Raw genomic sequence first — 22,211 nt, 5'->3', positions numbered from 1 at the left:
CCAAGACCATATTTCTCATGGCCTAGAACTATCATCCTGAAATATTTTAGAAGATCAGGATTATCTTGAACCTTCTAGAAATTACCTCCAGTTTTCAAAAATAGAGGTACATGTAGGTGTTTTCAAAGAAAGACTATACCAATATTATGTTGACATAATTAAGATCTAGACTTAATGCTTGTTACTGAGCTGTTGACACAAAATTGCTATCCAGATTAACTGTGAACAAGGACTCACAATATGCTTTAGCATAGGCCTTTATTTCCCTGTCTTTGTATACTTCCAGATTCATTATTTATTTCTTAGAATGGATTCACATGTTAAAGAAAGTCAAAAAGAAAGGATATTATAGTTTACTAACCTAGCGTAACACAGAACAAAAGGTGAACATATAATTCTACTTGTTTTTTTCCAGATTTCTCATTTATGCCCATCTCTAAGATTTGTACTGAAATCTGGTTTGCCATGGAGAAAAACAACAAATGTTCACCTCCTCCTAATCTCCATGCAGTTTCCTTCCAAACATGTTTTGATTTTCAGCTCATCCCATTTACAGTACTTTAATCCATATCACCTTCATTGTTGTTATGAGAAGCCAGTTTTTCAGTATCTTGATGTGGTATCATATGAAACTTTTTAAGCATTATGAGAAAATTCAAGAGCACCGAAAAATTGGTTCTTATACATAGCAGGAGAACTGTGCTTTGAATCAATTGTTCCAAAGTGAGCTGCCAACAAATCAATGATAATGATTATGGGTGAAGGCTGAATTCCTATTACCAAACTAACCAATTTTGTAAAGAAGACTTTACTTTCCAGCTAGAAATAGAGGTACACAATTCACAGAAGTGCCATACACCTGAAATTATCTCAAAGGTATTCCCCTAATGGCAACATAGTCTCAACATAATGCCTTAAAATGACTTAAATTTCCTCTGCTCCTGAATCATAATATGATTATGTCATTTAAAAAAACCCTTGGAAATGTATTGCCAGCAGCATAGTTTTAAATATGGTTCTATAATTTCCAAGCCCTTCAGCTACTTCTATTATTCTTTACTATCATCCCTGTGTTATTTCCTGAAATTATATCAGGGGAAAAATAAAGTGTAGGTAATGTAACCCTAAATTGGAGCAATGTTCATATTTATTATATAATACTTTGTTTCCTCAATTCCCTGTCTTAAGGGTCTGTTTGCTGTTGGATTTAAATATTATACACAAATACCAGTTTTGATTATGCATTTGTCTAATTTACAACCCTGTAATCCCTTTATTCAGGAAAGAGTTGGGGTGACTGAACAGAGGTGAGCATTTACTGGCCAGGTGCACTTCCTGATGCCATGTGGAGTTCACAGCAGATTTTTTTCTTTATGCCCTAGGACAGGGGTAGGCAACCTTGGCTCTTTTATGACTCATGGACTTCAACTCCCAGAATTCTCGGGAATTCTGGTCATAAAAGAGCCAAGGTTGCCTACCCCTGCCCTAGGAGAAAAACATCTGCTACTACCTAGGATTGAACTCTCAATCTTTTGAGTGGGAGGCGAGTGTCTTCATCACAAGGCCATCAGGATTGCTTCTACTGCCCTAACTGATAAATCATTCTTGGTCTGTGTTCAGAAAATACTCTTACCCTAATAAGCTATGTATTACATTTTTTTCTTTAAAGGATTATACTGAAAATAAGACATGAAGATAACTGTAGGAATTATACAATATACATGTATATCTATATAGATATATATAGTTTATTTCACACAATCCTGATAATAGTTACAGGTATATTGGGAATCATTTACAGTTTCATAGAAAATGGAGTGGCTATGTAGCTTCTGATGCAAATAACATACGGTATGTAAAGTATACACGTTCCCAGTCAACCCACCCCACCATTCACACAATGATTTTTCAAAGCTAAGACTAGATTCAGCTATGTAGGAAAGCCTTGAGAATGCTAGGATACAGTGTTGGGTGTCATACAACACTGTAGGTCACAAATGGGACAAGCTAAACTACTTTAATTTTCAGTCTAATAGTTCTACTCTACCTGCATTATTGCATTTATACGCATTTTAAAATTCAAATAAAAGAGAATACTATATGGGAAAGGAAAAATTCTTTGCCATTTTAAGGAGCTGAGCTGAAGCCCATACAAAGTGTCCATAGAAGCATAGGCAATATCAGAAGATTTTTAAAAGGTTCAGATTTATTTTCTAACTCAAAGTGGTGTTTCTTCACATTTGCTTTGACAAAAGATAGTCTGCAACAGCTGACTTCAAAATGAAAAAAAGAAACCACCTTAATCTCTGTTATGCATAGGCCAACATATATTAAGTTAGCATTTACCAACTTTGTTCTTTCCAATTGTGTTGGACTATATCTCGGAACTGGGTTGGTTATAGCCCAGGACCTATGGAGAATCTCATGTTGTTTATGTAAGTGTGCCTGTTAAGTAAGGGAAATAATCAATTAATGTTATAGGCTACTCGTATTAATGGGGAGACTCTTTAGTAATGTTACATTGTTTTTTTGCTGTGGAGTACATTTTGTATGATTTTGTTTTGTTCAAATGAATCTAGAAGCAGATAGCAAACATTCGGATTGAATCAACTAGCATTTCCCATCTACACGGATTACTTTGGACCTTCCCTTAACCATAAATATAGGAAAAGACATAAGAAATATGAAGGGGTGGGAGATCACCTCAAATACATTTACGAACAAGGATACAGGCATATCACAAAAGGGGTATTCTCCTTGCATTTTTGGTAGCTTGGGAAACTGGTTTAAGCTTCTATGACTGAAAAATTAGCAATGGATTAATTGCATCACATAGTGCTCATCAATTCTGCACAATGAGATATAATGATGGAACTGTAGCTGCCACCTTATAACCAAGGCATGGCTTTGGGATTGAAACAGAAATTTATAACAGAACTATCTTTCATACGCCAGATATTTTGGGCCATGCTCATATTAACAAACAGAAGAAATTAAGGGGTTACATCAGCCAGTGCTTTTTCCCCCCATTCATCCTAGAGTACAATTTAAAATGACGTTGGAGTCAAGCTAAACTGAAGACTGCTTGGCAGAGTATGGGAGATTCTGTGACATGGAGAAGGTGAGGTGGGCTTTGTACACTGGGCATCTTAAAAGATGGTTCATGTGAAAAAAGAAGTGGTATAAGAAGAATGGGAGAATGTAAGACAGACAGAGCCAAGACTTTGGATAGAAGCATAGTCTTAACGTTTGCCCACTTGTACATATATTTGTCTAAACCAGGGGTAGGCAACCTTGGCTCTTTTATGCCTCGTGTACTTCAACTCCCAGAATTCCTGAGCCAGCCATGCTAGCTCAGGAATTCTGGGAGTTGAAGTCCACGAGTCATAAAAGAGCCAAGGTTGCCTACCCCTGGTCTAAACTAAATTACTTTCGGTTTTTAGATACTAGTTCTTGTCATTACATTTTATTGTCCTCACACATCTAAAACAACCAACCAGATCTTATATAATAAAAGTGGCTTTTGGGGATGAGAAGGAGTTTCTTATGCTTTTGCTAGTTTTCCCTCTTTCGTTTTTCACGTTTTAGTCACTAAAGAGAGAAACACTATCCATTTCTGTGAACTGTATGGGGACAATATCTAAAACCAGCAAATAATATACTCATTTTTGATATTGAATAGTGAAATCTGAGTCTTTCTTTCAAGCAAAAAAAAAAAGCGAAATATGTTGGGAAAAACTTTTTATCAGAATCAATTACTGAAGCAGTTGAAGCATTGCTGCAGTTATAGCTGTGTCACCTTGAATCCTCAGTTCATGCATAAGTTCCAGTATGTTTAATTAAGGAACCCTCTTGAATGTCCTATATAAAGCTGATAAAGGGCTGATCTCCCTGACTCTACTGATACATGTTTCCAGCCAAATTGAGATTGCTAATATATCTTAATATTTTGTACTAAAGGGTGTACAGCAACAAAAAAGGAATTTGAGGGAACTGTCTTTCCAAATTTATATGCAGAATGAAAACTTTGTATCATTTAAATAAAAATGGGAACAACTCATGTATTTCCTACCAAATAAGCACATATAGGAAGTCTGGCCTACTGAATGGGGATTTTTTGATCATGCATGATAGACTTACGTTAAATGTGTATTTCTTTATTAGGAGGCTATACATGGACATCTGCAGCTAGATTGGATGGAAAGAGAGTGACAAATGCATCATGACATCATCAAATACAAAGGCTGTGACTTAGCTACTTGCATCAGATATTTTGATATCATCACATTACTGCACCACTTATACAACGATATCATGACTCATTTTGCTATCACAGCAGTTTGCTAATGAATTTGCTGAAGCTACCAGTATTCAAAAACTGTCTCAAGGCCAGTTCCCCCAATTCCATTACATTAAAATTAAAGATGGGGGCAAGGATGGCAGTTCCAATATTGGCAACAACACTGTCTGTGATTACTAAGGAGCAGTGTCCAATTATTCTTCACATCCTCTGTCTTTTAACATTAACTCCAGCTCCACTCATACTAATACATGCCATTTGATATAGGAAATACCCAGTTGGAGCAGACATTTAATATTAGCTGATCATTTCCTATCTACAGAAAAAGGTGCACTCATTTTGTAAAAATAACTCAAAAGTCAGTGCAATTTACTCTAGAATGTACTTTCGGAGGACTGCACTGTATTTAAAAAAACAATGTAAAGTTGAGTCTTGAGAGTCAAAGCTCTAGACCAGGGGTTCTCAACCTTGGCAACTTTAAGACTTGTGGACTTCAACTCCCAGAATTCCTCAGCCAGCTAAAGCTGGCTGAGAAATTCTGGGAATTGAAGTCCACAAGTCTTAAAGTTGCCAAGGTTGAGAACCCCTGGTCTAGACCTTTCTTACCCATAAAGCTCACAGAATTGCCTTGGTCCATTCATTCTCAATCTAAACAATGAAAGAGGCTGATACGATACCTAAACTTGGGGAGCTGGGTAGGGAAAGAGTAAAAATACCAAGTATAAAAACAGTTAGTTGATGAGTTGTATAATAATCCAGCTGATCTGCAACAATAAATAGAAACAATACTATTTTGCCCGTATGCACGGCAAAGTATGGCAAAGATTGAAATGGGGGCGGGGGACTCCTTTAAAAACCAATAGAAGCAATCCTGACTTCATTCAAGACATACAAGGGTCCCAGCTGAAGATGGTTAGCCTTCTGAAGGAAGTGTTTTGTTACTTTATCACTAATGATAATAGAAGCGTATCAACAACCTTGGAACTAGAGAAATGCTTAAATGGGATTGTTGTACTATACAAAGTATAGCCAATAGTAGAGATGCCAATGTCAAACTTTGCGGCAATTTCCCTGGTGCCAATAAGCAGCAACCCAAAGCCACTAAGTAAGGAGACAAGACATATGAGAGGTTGCACAAATCAGGATGCAGTGCATGTTGATTTGTTCACCTTTAAAAGAAACAAACACAAATGTTGACACACATTCAAAAGCTTACATGATATTGCTTACCAAACTGAAACATAACTAGCCTTTCTATCGAAAATTGCACATTTTCATAAAGCACAAGTTCACTGAGCTTAGCCTACATAAACAAACACATTTTCCAGATGTCCATTGTTCAAAGCAAGAATGAGGAAGCATTTGCTGTGTTTATTATTGCAGTGAATGTAATTTGTGGAGTATACAGAAACACATGCAGCAAGTTAGGCTAGTTCTGCATCACTATCATTTCCCTAAGGGTCAGTTTGGGGCAGGGGCAAAGCTGATACACCACCATTAGGTTTACATTAAACTTCAAGAGAGAAATAAGCCTGCACATGTTATCACACAATCCACAATTACACCACCAAACTATATTGGGGAATATCTGTTGATGCCATTCCTTGGGCATAATAGCTTCTTCCTTCTTCACCCATCCCTTTCCTACTCCAGGCTCTTATCAATTGCTCCAGAATAGTTTAGGAACACGTATCAGAGGCAAGCAGAGAAAGTTCTTTTGTACCAGCAACTGTCCATCAATCAGAGGGATTCCTTACAAGCACAAGACGGATTATTATACATTCATCAATTAGCTAAATGTATCTTTGTTTATTGAAAGGAAATCTTGGTTTTGGCTATTGTACAATGAAATGCAAGTGGCACAAACACAGACACTTTGTGTGAATGCAGGTGTGCAGATAAATGGTTGCATTCTGCTTTTCTACAAAGAATACAGGTTTTGTAGCTTTACAAAGGCTTCATAAATTATAATGTATATACACATATTCTCAAAGAAGCTTGTACACATATACACAAGAATACAGGTTTTCAGATGGGGAAAAGCTTCTGAAAAATTATTCAGAACAGTGGGATATCACAATATGAAACAATGAGTGCCAGTGAATGATTCCCTTATAGACCTAACCTATAAGATCACAGCCATAAATGCAAGAGAGATGATTAATTGTAGTGTAGGCCAATGTTTCTCAATTTTGGCAACTCTTGAGATGTATGGACTTCAACTCCCAGAATTCCCCAGCCAGCCATGTTCAAGTCCACACATCTTAAAATTGCCAAGATTAAAAAACACTGGCCTTGGCAATACTATCATTTTACTATACTTCTGGATTTATAGTTTGCAACGTTAAAGTGAGTGGGGCTAAAAATACAAAAAAAAAATCTAGTATAGAGGTTAGTTGAGATGATGAGATGATGAGATGAAAACATGATACACATATACATACATAACACAAACATTATGATGAGATGAAAACATGATACACATATACATACATAACACAAGCATTAATCTTTTACTAAATGTAATCTCATTGGTATGGGTATGTTGTATAATTAATACACACATACACACCTGTTTCACACTGGTGGGGTCCAAGCAGGAAAAAAAAATCTACTACATGAGGGATGGTCATTCAGTCATCTTACATTATAACCAATGCTCCAGTGTCCAAATTCTTTCTGTCGGGGAAATATCTTTAGTAAATATATCAAAGACAAATAACTATCCCCACCCCCCCAAATCTGGTTTTAAACATTTCAAGAAGACCACCAACACAACAAACCTATTTCAAAACAGGAAATTTGCTCTAATCTTCGGCATCCTGGTTCAAATGTTATGGGGGGGGAATGGCTCCTGTGACTCAGTGTTTGTTGTTTCTTTGCATAATTTCCAATGAAATACATGAGGCTATATTATTCTTTTGCTATATTTTGAATTAAAGCTATAAAAGGTTGAAATAAAGATCGTCCATTGGTTCAAATGCTTGTATTTGGGCAGCTGTTCCATATGCAAATTTTCTTAAATCCATAATTCCACACTTAATCCTTTGACGTTTGTTGTTTCCCTTGATTCCCATTTATAGCACAAACAGGTATGTACCTTTATATGGAGAAGCTCCACTATTAGTTCAAAATCCATAAGCAGATGAGCTTTTCAATTTCCCAAAAGTTTAAATCACATAGATTTCAATATCTGATTTTATTTTTTATTTTTTAAAAAAAACACTTTTTAAAGGTATCTAAATTCTACAAAGGTACTTGGCCAATGCAGGGTTGCATTTGACATGCACTTAAATGGTAGAGAAAGACTACTTTACTATATTCCAAAGCTATTCCAATCAATGGCTAAACTATATTTAGTACTTTGTAGACATTGTGTGATAGATGGCAAGCCAAGATGTTTCCTCCTGGGCTTTGATTAGTGATCTCAGTAAGCTAAGTTTGCTTCTTGAACTCTGATAGCTTCTCGTACTCCGAAGAGAACTTTTTAATTTAGGTGAGACTATACTTGGATGCTCTGACAACGAACCGAAGTAGATGAATACACTTCAGATTAGTGAAGATGCTGCCATTTTATGCATCTCTGAAAGTAATTTCAGTGAGCTGGACTACAGGATACTAGATGGTCCTCTTGAAGAGAAAGTGTTTATTTCATCTGCTCTTCCATGGCACAACTAAAAGCAAAGGAATCTGAAAATGATGCTGGAACCAAGTTTAAAAGCTGACAAAAAGTGGGATGGGGAGGAGCTATGGAAAGAAAACACAAAATAGCATCTATTGACCAGGGGGGAAAAAAAATCTTCTTTTTTTCAGGACCCTGGTATACTAACCTTGAGTAAGACCTACCTACGTCTCTCTTGCTATATACTGCATATTTATAAGTATGTATACAAGTGATTGCATGCACTGATGTCAAAAGGAACAGTACACAACTCAGGGGAAATTCTGTTCCCTGCATTCCTTAGGTTCCCTATTTTTTCCGAGCTAGAATGGCTACTCCTATGACCACAGCTATGGCAGCTACTGCTGCCCCTCCAAAGATGAGCAGGGGCTTGATGTTCTCAAACATGCAGCTCCCTGGCGACTCCTCTGCATTGTTTTCTTTATGCTCAGAGTTAGCAGGATGGGCACTTGCTTCAGGCCCCTCAGCTGCTGGCACTGCGGCAGGCTTCAGGTTGCTGTGGTCATTCAGCATGGCTGCCTCGCTGGGTGCTGTGGCCCCTTTCTTTGCAGGGGTGGTGGCAGCAGGAGTTGGCGGCTCCTTAGGAGCTTCTTTCTTATCAGCACTTGCTGCCGGCCCAGAGTGAGGTTTCTCAGATTTTGCTGAGCTAGCAGTCTTGCTATCAGTCTTGTTTCCACTTCGGGTGCTTTCTTTAGACTCCATTCTGCTCATGAGAGTGGCAAAGGTGGATATCACCCAAACTCAGCTCAAACCAAAGCAGAGGGATGTGAAGCTGGCAGTTGAGAGGGCTCTCTTCAGTTGGCCCTTCTCACTAGCCCAAAGGGAGGACCTGTCTCTCACTTCTGGACCTTGGGATAGCTGTGGCTCTGTCTCTCCAAAAGGTGTCTTGCTCAAGCGATACCTTGCCTGGACATAGTACAACTCCTGTAAGATCAAGCAGAAACACACAGGTCAGAATATACAGCAATACCCATATAAAGCAGCATTCTTCCCACCTTGAATTTGGACATGATTTTTCATTTTTCATTTCAGTTTGTACTACAGCATTTTTATGCTATGTACCAGTAGGGTGATATGCCTGCTGTTACAGCAAACTCAGTTATGCTCCAACATTTTTTTCCCCATTAGTAGCATTATATCTTTGGACAATATTCACTCTCCGTTTTCATGCCCTGGGCCATAACTGGAGCCTTCCATTCAGTCCCCTGCATAATCTTTGAGGGCACCTCAATGATCAGTCCACAAGGTTTCCAAAATCTTTATAATGCTAGTTTCAGATTAGGAATTTGAACTTAATAAAATGTGGATAATCACTTCCCGGTGACAGTTATTGTAGTTATTGCAGCAGATCTTTAAATGTGAAACTCCCTATGGTAGCTGGATTTATTAATGAGTTTCCTTGTACAAAAGCACTTCACTGAGCTTTGAAACTCTGACGGCTCAGGAGGACCTAACAGTACAAATTGTTTACAGTATTCCTGATTCATGAGCATGTCAGTTTATATCTCAAAGCATACTTACAGTCCATTTTTCCATTTTAGTGATCTGTTTGTATCACTAAATTGTTTGTAATGGGTTCGGAATAGCCTGCATTTAGTTTAAAAACTAAACAAAAAAAGCTATGACTTAATACCATATCTTGTAATTGAAAGAATAAGATTCACTCAGGCAGAACTAGAGAAGCCTTAAGTTTGGCCCATCATGATATCTTAGGATGACTGCACAGTAGAAATAATTTTTTACATGTTTAGCTAAATATGAATACCATTTATGTACACCAGTCTTTAAGCATCAGGTCAGTTCATGCATTCAGCTGCATGTAATGAAAAAATAGTGGTTCATATCAATAAGTACTTAGAGTAAATAAAATCACCAAAATCTATGATCGTGTCTCTGGGGCATAACATGTCAATCATCACAAAGCAAACTGCCAGAATCATTGGCTCATCAGTGACTATCCAAAACTAATCTAATGCTTGATAAAGTCTTTCTCTAGAGCTATATCAGAACACCATCTAAACCAGGCATGTCAAACTGCTGGCCCATGGGCCAGATGCGTCACGCTGAAACCGCGCCCACCCCATTGCTGGCAATGGGGAAAAGTCCCAATACGTCATGCAACATCACGTGACATCGCAAGTTTGACATGCCTGGTCTAAACTGTACAAAGATTGATTTTCCAAATAGCCTACTTTTTCCTGTGCCTGGGCAAAAGATAAAATTAAACAGTTTCTATTTTATACCAGCTTCAACTGACTTCTCTCTGCATGCATTTTCTTAATTTTGGAAGTAGTAGAGCTAGTATCCAGAATGGGTTTTTAAGTATGGTACAGAACTTCTCTCTCCCCCCCCCCCAATGATTCCACCCTTGATCAATCTTTCTCCATGTTTCAAGTTGGCTGGCAAGCAATTCATACTTTTTCTCCACAGCTTCAGCATTCTGTACTAATGACAGAACTCACAAAACATGGCTTGCAAAGCCAGCCATACTCACTTTCCTTTCTTTAGTATTCTGCAATAATATTCACTTTTGCCAAATCACTGGTTTCTGTTAATATTTCTACAAAAAGGAGAAAGTAGAGCTTACAAAAGAGATAATTAAAAAGGAAAAAAATAAACAAACCCAGTGGAATGCTATCTTCAGGGTGAACACTCTTTTTAAAGATGTGTACTGCCAAGAAGTAGCTAGCTAAGAGGCACAGGCGACATATCAGAGAAGAAAAGTGGATGTAGACTTCTGGGTTAGACATTGTGGTGTTACGGGCGCAGGAAAACAGGGCTCCGTTTTCCACATCCTATTTCGCTCTGCTGGGGACCCTAAAAAAGGCCTAACGTTGCCTCAGAGAGGTGACAAAGAAGAATGGGACCCTTGTCGATCGTGGAGGGGCGGTGGCCCTTACGTTTGATCCAAGGAAACCCTTCAAACCAGCAGAAGAAAAACCGGCCGCATTTATGTGGCCAGCCAGAAGCCACTGACAACCCAAGATAAGCACTAATTAGCAACAACATGGATGGAACTGGGTGAGAACGTAATCCTCTCTTTATAATTTTAAAACTTATTCCTGGAAAAAAGAATTCCCAAAGCAAAGAATACCCCCAGATGATAGAAAAGAGAAGCGGCAAATAACTCTCTTGGGGAGGAAATTAGAGAAAACTACAAGATTAATTTGGATTTAATATAGAGACATAGCTTTGACAAATTTGGGGACTAAAAGTATTTTTAAGACTTTCTTTTTGAAAAATATTTGGAAAGTTGGTGAAATAAGTTTGGACTTAAAAGCTGGAAGATGGATGTTAATAACATCTAGTGGTGAACCTTGGCATTACAATTTATTATGCTTAAAGAAAATTTGGCACGAAGCCCGGACATAGATAAGGCTCTTTATTGTTCCTAGAAACTTTCACTTTTGCAGACTGCAGCTGGGAAAAAGGAAAAAAAAATCCTTGGGCTGTTTTATCTGTATGAAGGAGACAATAAACCATTCTGAATTGGCCAGCCTGGATTACAAACATTGACTTTTAGTTTCAAGAATTATCAAGAAATATTAAGAAACAGTGGGAAAGTTGCTTCTGGTCTATTTCTCTCTGGAAGAAACATGGATAATCAACAAGAAAATGTAAATGGAATTCAGAAAGAAATTATTTCCACGTTGAAATCTATTCAAGAGACAATTGTTTTAAATTATGAGAAGACTAAAAATAATTTAAATAACATAAATGAGCAATTCTCCAACTTAAACTTACAAGCAAAAAACGTTCAGAAAATAATCATAAAGAATGAACTACCGGTAGTAACTCAAAAACTAGAAGAAAAAATAGAGAAAACTGATTCAAAAGAAGAAACCAACAGAGAGGCACACATAAATAAAAATTTGGAAGACCCAGATACAACACTGGAAATGGGAAAGACATTTTACTTTTCAGGACTTCAGAACATATTTGAAGACAAGGAAGAAGAATTGAGAGAATGGATGACAGAGCTGTTAGGAGAAATGATGAAAACTGGGGAACAAGAAACTGAAAGAGAAACTGAAGAAGAAAGAAAATGGAGGCTGTTTAATGAATATTTTTTTCAAAAACACTTTTCCAAATAATATATACAGAAACAGAGGAAGAAATACTTGGTGACCTAAATGTACTGACTTGCAAAATTATTTGGCAGGAAGAAAGCTAGAGTAAGACTGAAGAAAATAGAGGTCCTGACTAATTAGATAGGTATTATACCATCTAATGGATGTTTGAATATGATTAGAAGAATAGACAATTGTTAGAAATAAAAGTACCATTATCAATTAGAAAGATGTGATTTGTAACTAGAATAACATAATTTTCTATAAGATGGGAAATATGAAAATACTAAGAGGGTCTATATAAGGGAAGCTTTTAGTTACCCAGATGTAATTAATGATGAGAAAAATGATAATTGATAAAGTTATTTTGAATATTGATGGGAAATTGAAGTTGAAAAAAAGAGAAAAAAACAGGATACGGATTGAATAAGGAAACTTTGTAAAAACATTTGAGATATGTTTTGGCTAGAGAAGATATTATAAACTGATATTATTGATACTATGTATAACATTAGAAACATGTGATGAAGATGTTTATATTTAACAGTATAGGTATTAATAGCAGTAAGAATTATACTTGCATAGTGTGGAAAAATGATTAAATCACATCAATTGAACCTATTAAATTCCAGCTTCTTTTCTGATGGGAATGTTATTCTGCATTCAGTGGGCTTGACCTCTCACAGTGATTCAAGTCTTCATCCCATCCCCATTCTTATAAATTCTTCCTTCCCAAGAAGAATAGAAATGAAGCATATTTCTTTTTTCTTTTTGACCACACTGCTGAAACAGCTCTATTTTTCTTATAGAGTTCTTAAATAAACATTTTTTCTACAAGTACCATCCTGTGACCAGCACGTATTGTTTTCTCTTTAAAATATACCAGATTAACAATAGGGATATACACTGTTCCAGACAACTACTTTCAGTAATCCTGGTCAGTCTGCATTTTGGTATTTAATTCAAGTTGTTTTTGACCAGGGCGCTCTATCAGGCACAACTTCTTAATATAGCAGAAGTCAAGCAGGGTAAGAACTTTGGATTGCATTAATTGAGGATTTGTTTCAGATTCAGTTTGTCAACTGAAATCAAACAACATTAATATTTCAATATCTAACAAAGCTCTGGAAAACTGATCCCTTTGATTAAAAAATCCCAATCACTTAAACATCCTGCTCCTGCATCTTGGAATTCATAGACAAAGTAAAAATCACCATTGGTTGTGTGTGTGTGGGTTGTTGTTGTTGTTTTGGCAGATATAGCTAGGTTTATCACATTCAGTCATAATTTCTACCCGTGATTTGCTGAATAAATCCATTCACTGATTAGGTCAGCTGTCCTCAGTCTGTTCCTCTTCAGGGTTCTAAGATTTCACTACCCAGGACAAGAATCCAAAATGCTGTGGGAATTTTAGTATTGAATCAAGGAGATTAAATTTACCAGTCTTGTATGTACAATTACTTGTATAAGCACCTCACCTAATAGATCAACTATCTCCCATGTTTTTATTCTAAAATTCAAAAATCAGAAAGTGATAACAAGACTGTGTGACATTTTTAAAAAATCTAATAAAGTTACTACCTTCTGATTTTTGAATTTTAGAATAAAAACTTGGGAGACAGTTGATCTATTAGGTGAGGTGCTTATACAAACCTACAAGACTGTGTAGGTTTTCAGATTTTCTTGAACTCTTCATCAATAAAAATGGCAAAGAAAGGGGATGCATTCTACTTGATGAGGAAAATCAGTTTATATATGAATTATTAGGCTTACTACATCAGAACTGTAAAACTGACCCATCTAGTGGTCATCTAAAGACTTGCAAACCTGATATGGCAGAATTGCTACTGGCTTTGTGCTTTCAAAATTCTCTCTCCCTGAGATTAGGTATGACCTGAAGTTATCAACTTGCAGCACTAATTAGATATTCCAGTCTTCAGGATGATGCTGAGTTGAAGTTTTCATGATTAAAACATTTGGCTCTGGGGAGCTTCTTACTTCTCTCTTGTGCTCTGCTTTTTCTTTTTACCTTTTCTGACATCTTACCTAATGAAAATTTTGTGGAGAATTCAAAGTCTTTCACATGCTTGGAATCAATTGAGTTATTGCCACCCCTGCTCAGTCAACATGGCTATAATTGTTTATTATGAGTGCCTATTTTATTGTTTTCCTTTAACTGCATTCCTTCCTGGACCTTTTTCCTCTCCTGTTGTCATAAATTAATATGTATTGCACTGTTAAATATAGTGACATTTATAAAAAACATTGCTAAAAATCTTTTTCAATAAATACAGTCAAGAATCTGTATAAGAAATGCTAGAACTGTAATTCCGGCTAAAATTAAATAATTCATTGCATTCAAGTTTCATTTAAAGTTCATTAAGTAAAACAGTTGATGAAATCACAATAAAATTCATTGCCTGTTAGGATGTATTGTATATTGAAAACAATCCAGTAAAAATGTATAGCTGAAGAGCCAAAACATCAAAGAGATTATAATGTACAAAAGTTCTACAGTTTTTGCAACAAGGGAAGAAGAGATGTTCATGATGCAAATGACAGCGTCACAGTTTGTACTGGGTGCCTCTGCATGTAGCCCTGCAGACACAGACCTGGTCATGGTGCTAAGCCATGGCCTTTTCTTTTGTTGAATCAGCTGCAACTGCCTATATAATCTTGGAACACACTAACCCAAAACCAAACCATGTTCTCAGCTCAGCTGGTTTGAACGAGATTCCAGTTTCAGCCAGGGTCAAAATGTACAGTCTTACATCTATGGAGACCACTGTGTAAACCTACACAGGAAAAGTCAGTTTGTATCTTTTTGATCAATTGGTCAATTGACCGATTACATGACATCAAATCAGTGTGAGAAGGTCAGTAACAACTCTCTGGGCTCTTTCTCACATACAGCTTATTATATGCTTTAAAGGTAATTTAATTATAAAACTCAGAAGATGACATGCTTCAAATAAACGTAAGGGCCAGCCTTCAGCATCTCCTTTATTTCCCAGAATTTCTCTGGAGCCCAAATGGGTCCCATCAAATAAAAATGTTGGCCAATAGAAGAGGACAAGAAATGATGACAGGTCATGTGCAGGTAAATTGGTATTTTGTAACTGGCTGCAGTCCCCATGAAAACCCATTAAAAGCCTTAGCTATTAATTCAAGTCCAGGAAGTATCTTGAACAATTCAAGTACCTTTCCAGACAAAATCTGAAAAGCACCTCCACCCTTTTCGTTCTCCAATGATGGTGGCTATTTTCACACAGTTTAGCTGATCCAGTTTTCTCTGATTAATGTCTGAATCCAAACTGTGTTGCTCTTTGGTAATTTTCCTTCTGCATTTCACGAACAATGTGCTCCATTCTTTGATGGAATGGAGCATCATTTTATCAATGAATGAACTCAAACAGTATTTTTTGTTCTTGGTTATTGATAGGAATGATTTTTCTTGTTTGCATTTGATGCACCATGAGTATCAATTTGCGATCAGTGAAAAATAGGATATCAAGACTGAAATGGCAGTGCAGAGCAAGAAAGTACGGCCAAGAGGAAGATCTCTGTCACATCTGACAAGCAGAGTCAAGGTCAAGGAAAGTTTCAGATGAAAAAAATTGCACAAATAAGTGCACAGATTCACAGCTGCCCCAGATTTTGCTCTGTCCTTATCAATCTAAAAATGTATTCTTCATTCTCTGAGACTCTTGCCCAGAGGAATGGTAGCAAGTTTATTTTGCAGACATAGCTCCTTTCTAACTCTCTTAAATTTCTACTGTGTTGCACTGGAAATGCAGCCTCTGAATTTCAAGAAAGAAAGAAAGATGTAAATAAAATTATATGTAAATAAAACTTGATAGCGGTGCTTAAGCAAATGATATATAGATTTTAATCTTAAAACACTACAGTCTTACTTTCGATTCAGAAATAAAATTTCAAAGAGATACAAAGAGATCCTAGGACGAATCACCCAGCCATTTTGCCCCAACAGGAGGACATCCCAAGGACATGCCCACATATTTCTACTTGCACCCTGTCTCTAGCTTCTCCCCCAGCTGGAGCAGCCAGAGGAGAACTGAATGTGTGCTCAGTTCTGGGAATGGTGTTTTCTTTAATATCCCATTTCAAGCAATGTAGTTATGCTGGGGTAATGTGCATTGTAGAGATGGGGTGAAACAATGTGCTTTGTCCCTGCAATCTTTCAGCACCAGTCATTTTCTATGGGATCATCCCTTGCAGTCTGTGCCCAGACTTCTTTGCTCATCCCTCAATCCTTTTTGGAGACTGGAACTCTAGCTTCCAAGCCATTTTTTTTAATATAAGTTGGGCAACTGGTTGACCTAGAAAGTGCAAAATCTTAAAACTGACCAACCTAAGCCTGATTAGTGCAGGAAAAAGTGACACTTCTATTCTAGGTCTATTCTAGGCAGGGAATTCCTTTCCAGTGACCCTGGAAAATAGTGAAAGCTCCTGGCTTTCTCTTCCCATGTTATGTTCTTAAGTTGGTTTGAAGCTCCCCTGTTCAATCCATTTCTCCACTGCTAGCTTTCCAGTAGTTCTTCCTTACTGGCTGATCATTGTTCCATTTCATAGTGGCTAAAAGTTACTTTAAAAAGCCCTATTTTCGTTACTGCCCACTGGTGGTCATTATTTCAGACTTTATATCACTATATCAGGTTAGTTAATCCATAGTTTCAAGAATGACTGAAACAAACTAAAGGTTAAGTTGGTCTTTACTGCATAGAAGTAAAATTTAAAAAATATACCATTTTGCCACAGCACTGTACATGCCAACTGAACGTGCCTTTTCATGTGGCATTTTAGCTCAGGGAACTACCACCACTCATGGCTTTGAATTTGCACTTTAAACCTGTATGGACAGATGTGAGCACGCCCTTGGCCCCAGGTACACAGTAAGGGTTGCTTTGGGGATAGCAAGAAATAGAGTGGCATGGTTTCCTGCTCATTTCTGGGAGTGGAACATAACAATGCAACTATATGAATGTGGCCTTAGCGGGATGAGGTGTTTTTTGATACTATTGAACTAAACTAATCAAGATCTAGCCTAGGTCTATTTACATAGCAGCCTCCCCTAACCTGATGCGTAGGCTCAGATATGTCAGACTTTACTCCCATCAACATCAGGAAGCATGGCAAGTCCACATAAAGGATACCAGGTTGAAAAAGGTTGATCTGAATTCTGGCTGAATTCACTCATTGTATTAGGTTGTAATATTGCTGGTTTTACTTTGGCCTAATGTGCCACGGAATTCAGCTATCATAACTTACAAATAATAAGTTTACAACATAAGAAGCTTGTGCAAATTCAGCCTATTATGATTTTGTGGCCGTCCTTAGTTTTTTAGTTACCAAACATCTGAGAAAATATCTTTGTTTCTTTAGATGGAAGTTGAATGTCACTGGTTCCTATTTTCATATCCTTCCCCGAACTGCATGTTTTCCTTCTAGCCAATTCACAATCAAGAACTCATTTATGTATAGAAATTTTGTCTCAAGTTTCAGTCTTTGGCTCACAGATTAATATTCTTGGCAGGTTGAGCAGCTGCATATTAAAATTACAATTTGTGGGAAAAGAAGTTATATAATAAACACCACTCAATAAGATTGCTGATGCTTTAGGATGCCAATGCTTTAGGATGCCAATACTCTTATATTCTCTTTTAGCCACAAGTAGAAGAGCAAAAAATAAGAAATTTACTATATAGAGTATTGAGCAGGAGTCTTCAAACATGGCCCTTTTATAACTTGTGGACTTCCACTCCCAAAATTCCTTAGCCAGCGTGCCTGGCTGAGGAATTCTGGGAGTTGAAGTCCACAAGTCATAAAAGGACCAAGTTTGAAGACCCCTGGTATAGAGGAATGCAAGATTCAAGTGGGCTTTTATGGTTCTGATCACCACTGAGTTGTATTGCTTGCAACAAAGTAATTTTCACTACCCATTTAAGTAGATTTATCTCATGCTATTCTTTGGGGTTAATGTTTAATTATCTCCCAAACATTGTACAGAGAGAGGCACAGCTTAACTTCAGAAAACTACTACTGTATTAACATTCCAGGTGTGACAAAGTTGATTATGGAATTTAGAGTTTAGAATTCTACCAGCCACAATACTGATATTTTATGCGGTGGGGGAGCATTTCTTTGTCAAAAGCAGAAATTCAGAGCACCATAAAGAACAAAGCTATTAGTATTGTGACACTGAACAGTAACTCTACAGAGAATGATAGCTTTTTTTCCCCCTCATCAATATTTCTAGTAACTATCTCCTTCTGTTTCCATCTGACTAGATTCCAAACAATGCAGTGGTCCAAATGTCACCAGCAATTCCTCTGTTCGCTCTGTTGGGTGAAAGCAAAGATTAGGCAGAACCTCACAAGATGTCTTTCATAGGCACCAGTCCAAAGCTACTGTGTCGCACTGGAAATTCAAGAAGCCACTGCAGAGAAAGATGCTGACTCAGCTTGAAGCAATGACCTTTAACAAATAATAGCACACAATCAGTGGGAGGGCCTGGATTCAACAGTCTTCTCCTGCCCATTCCCCTGTGCAAACTGAGAGGGCATGTAGTGGAAATTGTGCATCTCTAAGCTACTTAGCACCAGGTGCTTTCTGAGATGGATGATTTATTCTCAAATGATCAAGAAACAAGAGAGAAAAAGAATAAGAGCAAAACTGTCTTCCTGTTGCCGTGAGCTTTCAGTCAAACAATCTGGCTAAAAAGAACTGAATAGTAGAGCAATTAAGCTTGCCAGGGATGGTAGTGGCAGAATGCCAGGAAAGTGGGTGGTGGTAAAGAGAAACCATTGCCAAAGAATGTCTGGCTTCTATATGAGTCGTGACATTTCTATGCTGCACCTATAGCAAGGAGCTTTCAAAGCATCCTCCAGATATGAGAACATGTTCTATCTAGCTCAGGGGTTCTCAACCTTGGCAACTTTAAGACTTGTGGACGTCCACAAGTCTTAAAGTTGCCAAGGTTGAGAACCCCTGAGCTAGCTAATCATGAGGAAAGCCTCCAGAGAAACCAGTTGATTTCAACCCATGTATTTCTTAATCACTCCATGAGAACTGAAAAAAGGTGAATGATCCCATTTTTAGTACCCTCTGGAAAATAAATTTTAATGTTGAATGCAAGCTACAGTCACAGAAAAGAATAATCTAGCAGCTTATTCACATAATTATGAAATAAGGCTTTCCAATGGAAAATGCAATAGCTATCCTGTGAAAATTAGATACTCCCCCCCCCAAATTAAAACCTGTGTTTCGTGTACACTGAATAAAAGGAACTTGATGCACTTTTTTATTAATCTGGTTGTTGAAACTGTTTTCTTGACTGTACTGGGTATATATGCATAGTCTGGAAATGAAGAGGAAACATCCAAAGCATTATATTGGAATTATATTTCAAATAAATCACAGCTTTTCCAAAGAAAAGATCTGTAGCAGGAAATGTTAGTCTAAAGCATAGGTTGTTATGCTCCATCAAACTGTAGCCAATTCTTGGTGAACCTACAGATAAAAACTTTCCAAATGCATATAGATTTCTCAACATTTAGTCATAAACAAAACCACAGCAGTTGTAGTTTGTGAGAAAATATTTATTTGCTTATTTATTACTGATTTTTTTATGCAGCTCTAATCCAAACAGTTCTGAGCACTGCTCTTTGGCCTTCTTAGGCAACATAGAAAAGCATCCATGTCTTGTATGAAAATTGAAAACAAAGCTAAGGTTTTTTTAGAACCCAAACCCCAAAATTTGACATTGAATTCACTTTTTTCCTTTGGTATTTCAAGCAGTACAGGAGTGATCAAGGTAGAACTGGTTAAAATGATAGCAGATACTAAAAAGCATTTCCTACAGATGTTACCTAATTCTGTATGATTTCAACAACTAGCTAGTAAATTCTTTTTTAAAAAGCAGCAAAGGATAGCTATTCTTAGTTATTAGGTTTTTTTTCCTTTTTCTAATAAACTCAAATGTAATTTTGAAAAAAGTTTTGATAGTGTCATTTTTTTCTAGTAGAAAGTATGTTTATGTATGTATTTGTATGTAGATGGGGAAAGAACACAGTTCTTAAGATTTTAATTCCAAATGAAGACAATACTTTTGATAGGATGCAAGTAGTTATATTTTCTGTACAAACCAGCCTTCAGCCTTCAGTCATAATAAAATTGCAACAAAATGCACAATTAATCAGGTTGCTCATTAAAATTTGAAGAGAGTTGCTACATGGTGAGACAGACCTTCATTGCAAAAGGTGCCTTTTCCCCTTTAAAATTGTTTGCCAAGATCCTAAATTTCTGCCTGTTCCTATCCCGGTTTAATTTAAGCTAAGCCTAGATATGTTTCTGGACTATGACAGTACTCTTTTAGTTGGCCTTCTATTTCTCAGGACCAGATGTAACGTTTTTCCCAGGGAAAAAAAATTATAAGATGAAATATTTCTGAGCATCCAGGGAAACCATTATGCAGATTAGTCCTATCTGCAAATGACTAAAGCAAAAGGCACATGATGCTCTTCAGCCATTAAAGCCAAAGGTTAGCCTGTTAAGTCTTCAGCTTCTGTTCCTGTTCACACCCATAATCTGACCTTCAAGACAGACAGTAGGACACAGTATCCCAACACACAATCTTCCTTTTAGTGAGCTGAGGTGGCAGGATGGGGTTAATGGCACCTAGATGACTGACACTCCTGCTATAATCAAAATGCTTTTGTCATAGCAGCAGCGGTCCAATGACCTCTCTTTCAGAGAAGGGATAGCATAGATAGGCCGCAAACTTCCAGACCATCGCTAGATGGCAGCAATTAGATTTTTTTTAAAAAAAGACCTTAATGATTTGCTATCACCTAACTGCCCTCCTGAGTTTTGCAGCCCTGGTCGCTTTCCCCACCCTAGAGCCTCTCAACCTTTCACAAACACCGTGCTCGGTTCTCCGGCGTGCAAAAAAAAAAAAAAAAAAATTCCCAATCCCGATTCTCCTCCCCCTGAACATTTAAAATATATTCCCTACACTTTGGAGTCTTATCGCGTTTGAGAAAAGCCAGAAGAAAAAGCCACCCATACCTTCACTCCCACCTTCGGCTCCCGGCTACTGATGTCACACACCTTGCAAGCCAGATGCTCCGCAGAAAGGAGGAACGAATGAGGGCGGTGGAAGCGACTGGGAGTTTCCCACAATCCTTCGCTGCGGGTCTCTGCCTAACCGAGAAGCCGAAGAGAGGCGGGGAAAGGGGTGGAGCGAAGGGGATGGCTAAATGCGGAGCCCAAAAGTAGACGGGGGTAAAACGTTGGTATTTTGGCTCCCGGGTCATTTCAGCTGACCTGCACGCCGAGAAAACGGGGCTCCTGGCGTCAGGGTGGGGAACGCCTGCACGGGGCGCATCGGACGATGGGCTCCTTTAGATGCAAAGGTTGGGAAAAGGACGGCTGACTAGCCAGAAATGGATTTTGGAGGCAGATGGTGGGGTGGGGTTTCAGAGCATGTTAACGCTCCAAATATTTCGGAGCAGTGAGGAGGCAAAGTTATTCGGAATGCGTTTATTCTGAATAGCGCCTTTCGGCCTTAGTTAACAAGGCTGACTAAGTCAAAAGCAGATTTTTAAAAAAAGGCAATAAAACCCATCTGGATTAAACGGCTTGTCCGCAATAAATAAATAAAGAAATAAAAAGGAGGCCAAGCGTAAGGCTGAAGCGAGGGCATCCGGGAAGGAAGGAAAGAAAAGAGAAGGCTTGCCACAGAGGCCAGTTATGTACCAGGAAGGAAAAGTCCGGCTGCCCTGCGAGGTGACTCTGCCACCCGGCTCAAATGTGAGCCTACCCTTTCCAGAATGGCAGTAAAATGGATTTCCGCTTCCAAATTAGAACCATCTCCACCAGGAGTTGTCCCACCCTGGCGACTTTAAGACTTGTGGACTTCAACTCCCAGAATTCCCGAGCCAGCCTGGGGATTTCTGGGAGTTGAAGTCCACAAGTCTTAAAAGTTGCCAACGTTGGACACCCACTGATCTCCCCCATCACTTGCTAAAGGAAGTGTGTAGATATATCTCAAGCTACAACTAGATGGTCCGCCTGTGAGGTTTCACAGGACTTTGTAGCTGAGAACGGGAGGAGAAAGAAGACGGGACTGTCCTCTCTA

The 22,211-nt window shown here is 37.9% G+C and overlaps 1 protein-coding gene across 2 annotated transcripts; it reads right to left on the bottom strand.

The window, feature by feature from the left end:
• Window positions 1-1,728: 1,728 nt before the first annotated feature.
• Window positions 1,729-21,494, bottom strand: CEND1 (cell cycle exit and neuronal differentiation 1). 2 transcript variants are annotated; one of them, XM_039322061.1, is made up of 2 exons: window positions 21,140-21,494; window positions 1,729-8,906 (listed from the first exon to the last, which is right to left on the bottom strand). In XM_039322061.1, the coding sequence occupies exon 2, from the start codon at window positions 8,691-8,693 to the stop codon at window positions 8,271-8,273; it is 423 nt and encodes a 140-aa protein (XP_039177995.1). In that variant the 5' UTR covers window positions 8,694-8,906; window positions 21,140-21,494; the 3' UTR covers window positions 1,729-8,270. The 2 variants fall into 2 exon arrangements, with proteins under 2 accessions (XP_039177995.1, XP_039177996.1); XM_039322062.1 differs by having other exon boundaries at window positions 21,182-21,494.
• Between the last annotated feature and the right edge of the window lie 717 nt (window positions 21,495-22,211).

This window comes from Crotalus tigris, unplaced genomic scaffold (assembly GCF_016545835.1).
Source record: "Crotalus tigris isolate CLP2741 ecotype Arizona unplaced genomic scaffold, ASM1654583v1 scf7180000023830.6690815, whole genome shotgun sequence".
In the NCBI taxonomy this organism is placed as follows: Eukaryota; Metazoa; Chordata; class Lepidosauria; order Squamata; family Viperidae; genus Crotalus; species Crotalus tigris.
This window is presented reverse-complemented; position numbering and strand designations above follow the sequence as displayed.

Coding starts and splice junctions, on each gene's coding strand:
- CEND1 (XM_039322061.1), bottom strand. CDS start 8,693: ATGAGCAGAATGGAGTCTAAAGAAAGCACCCGAAGTGGAAACAAGACT.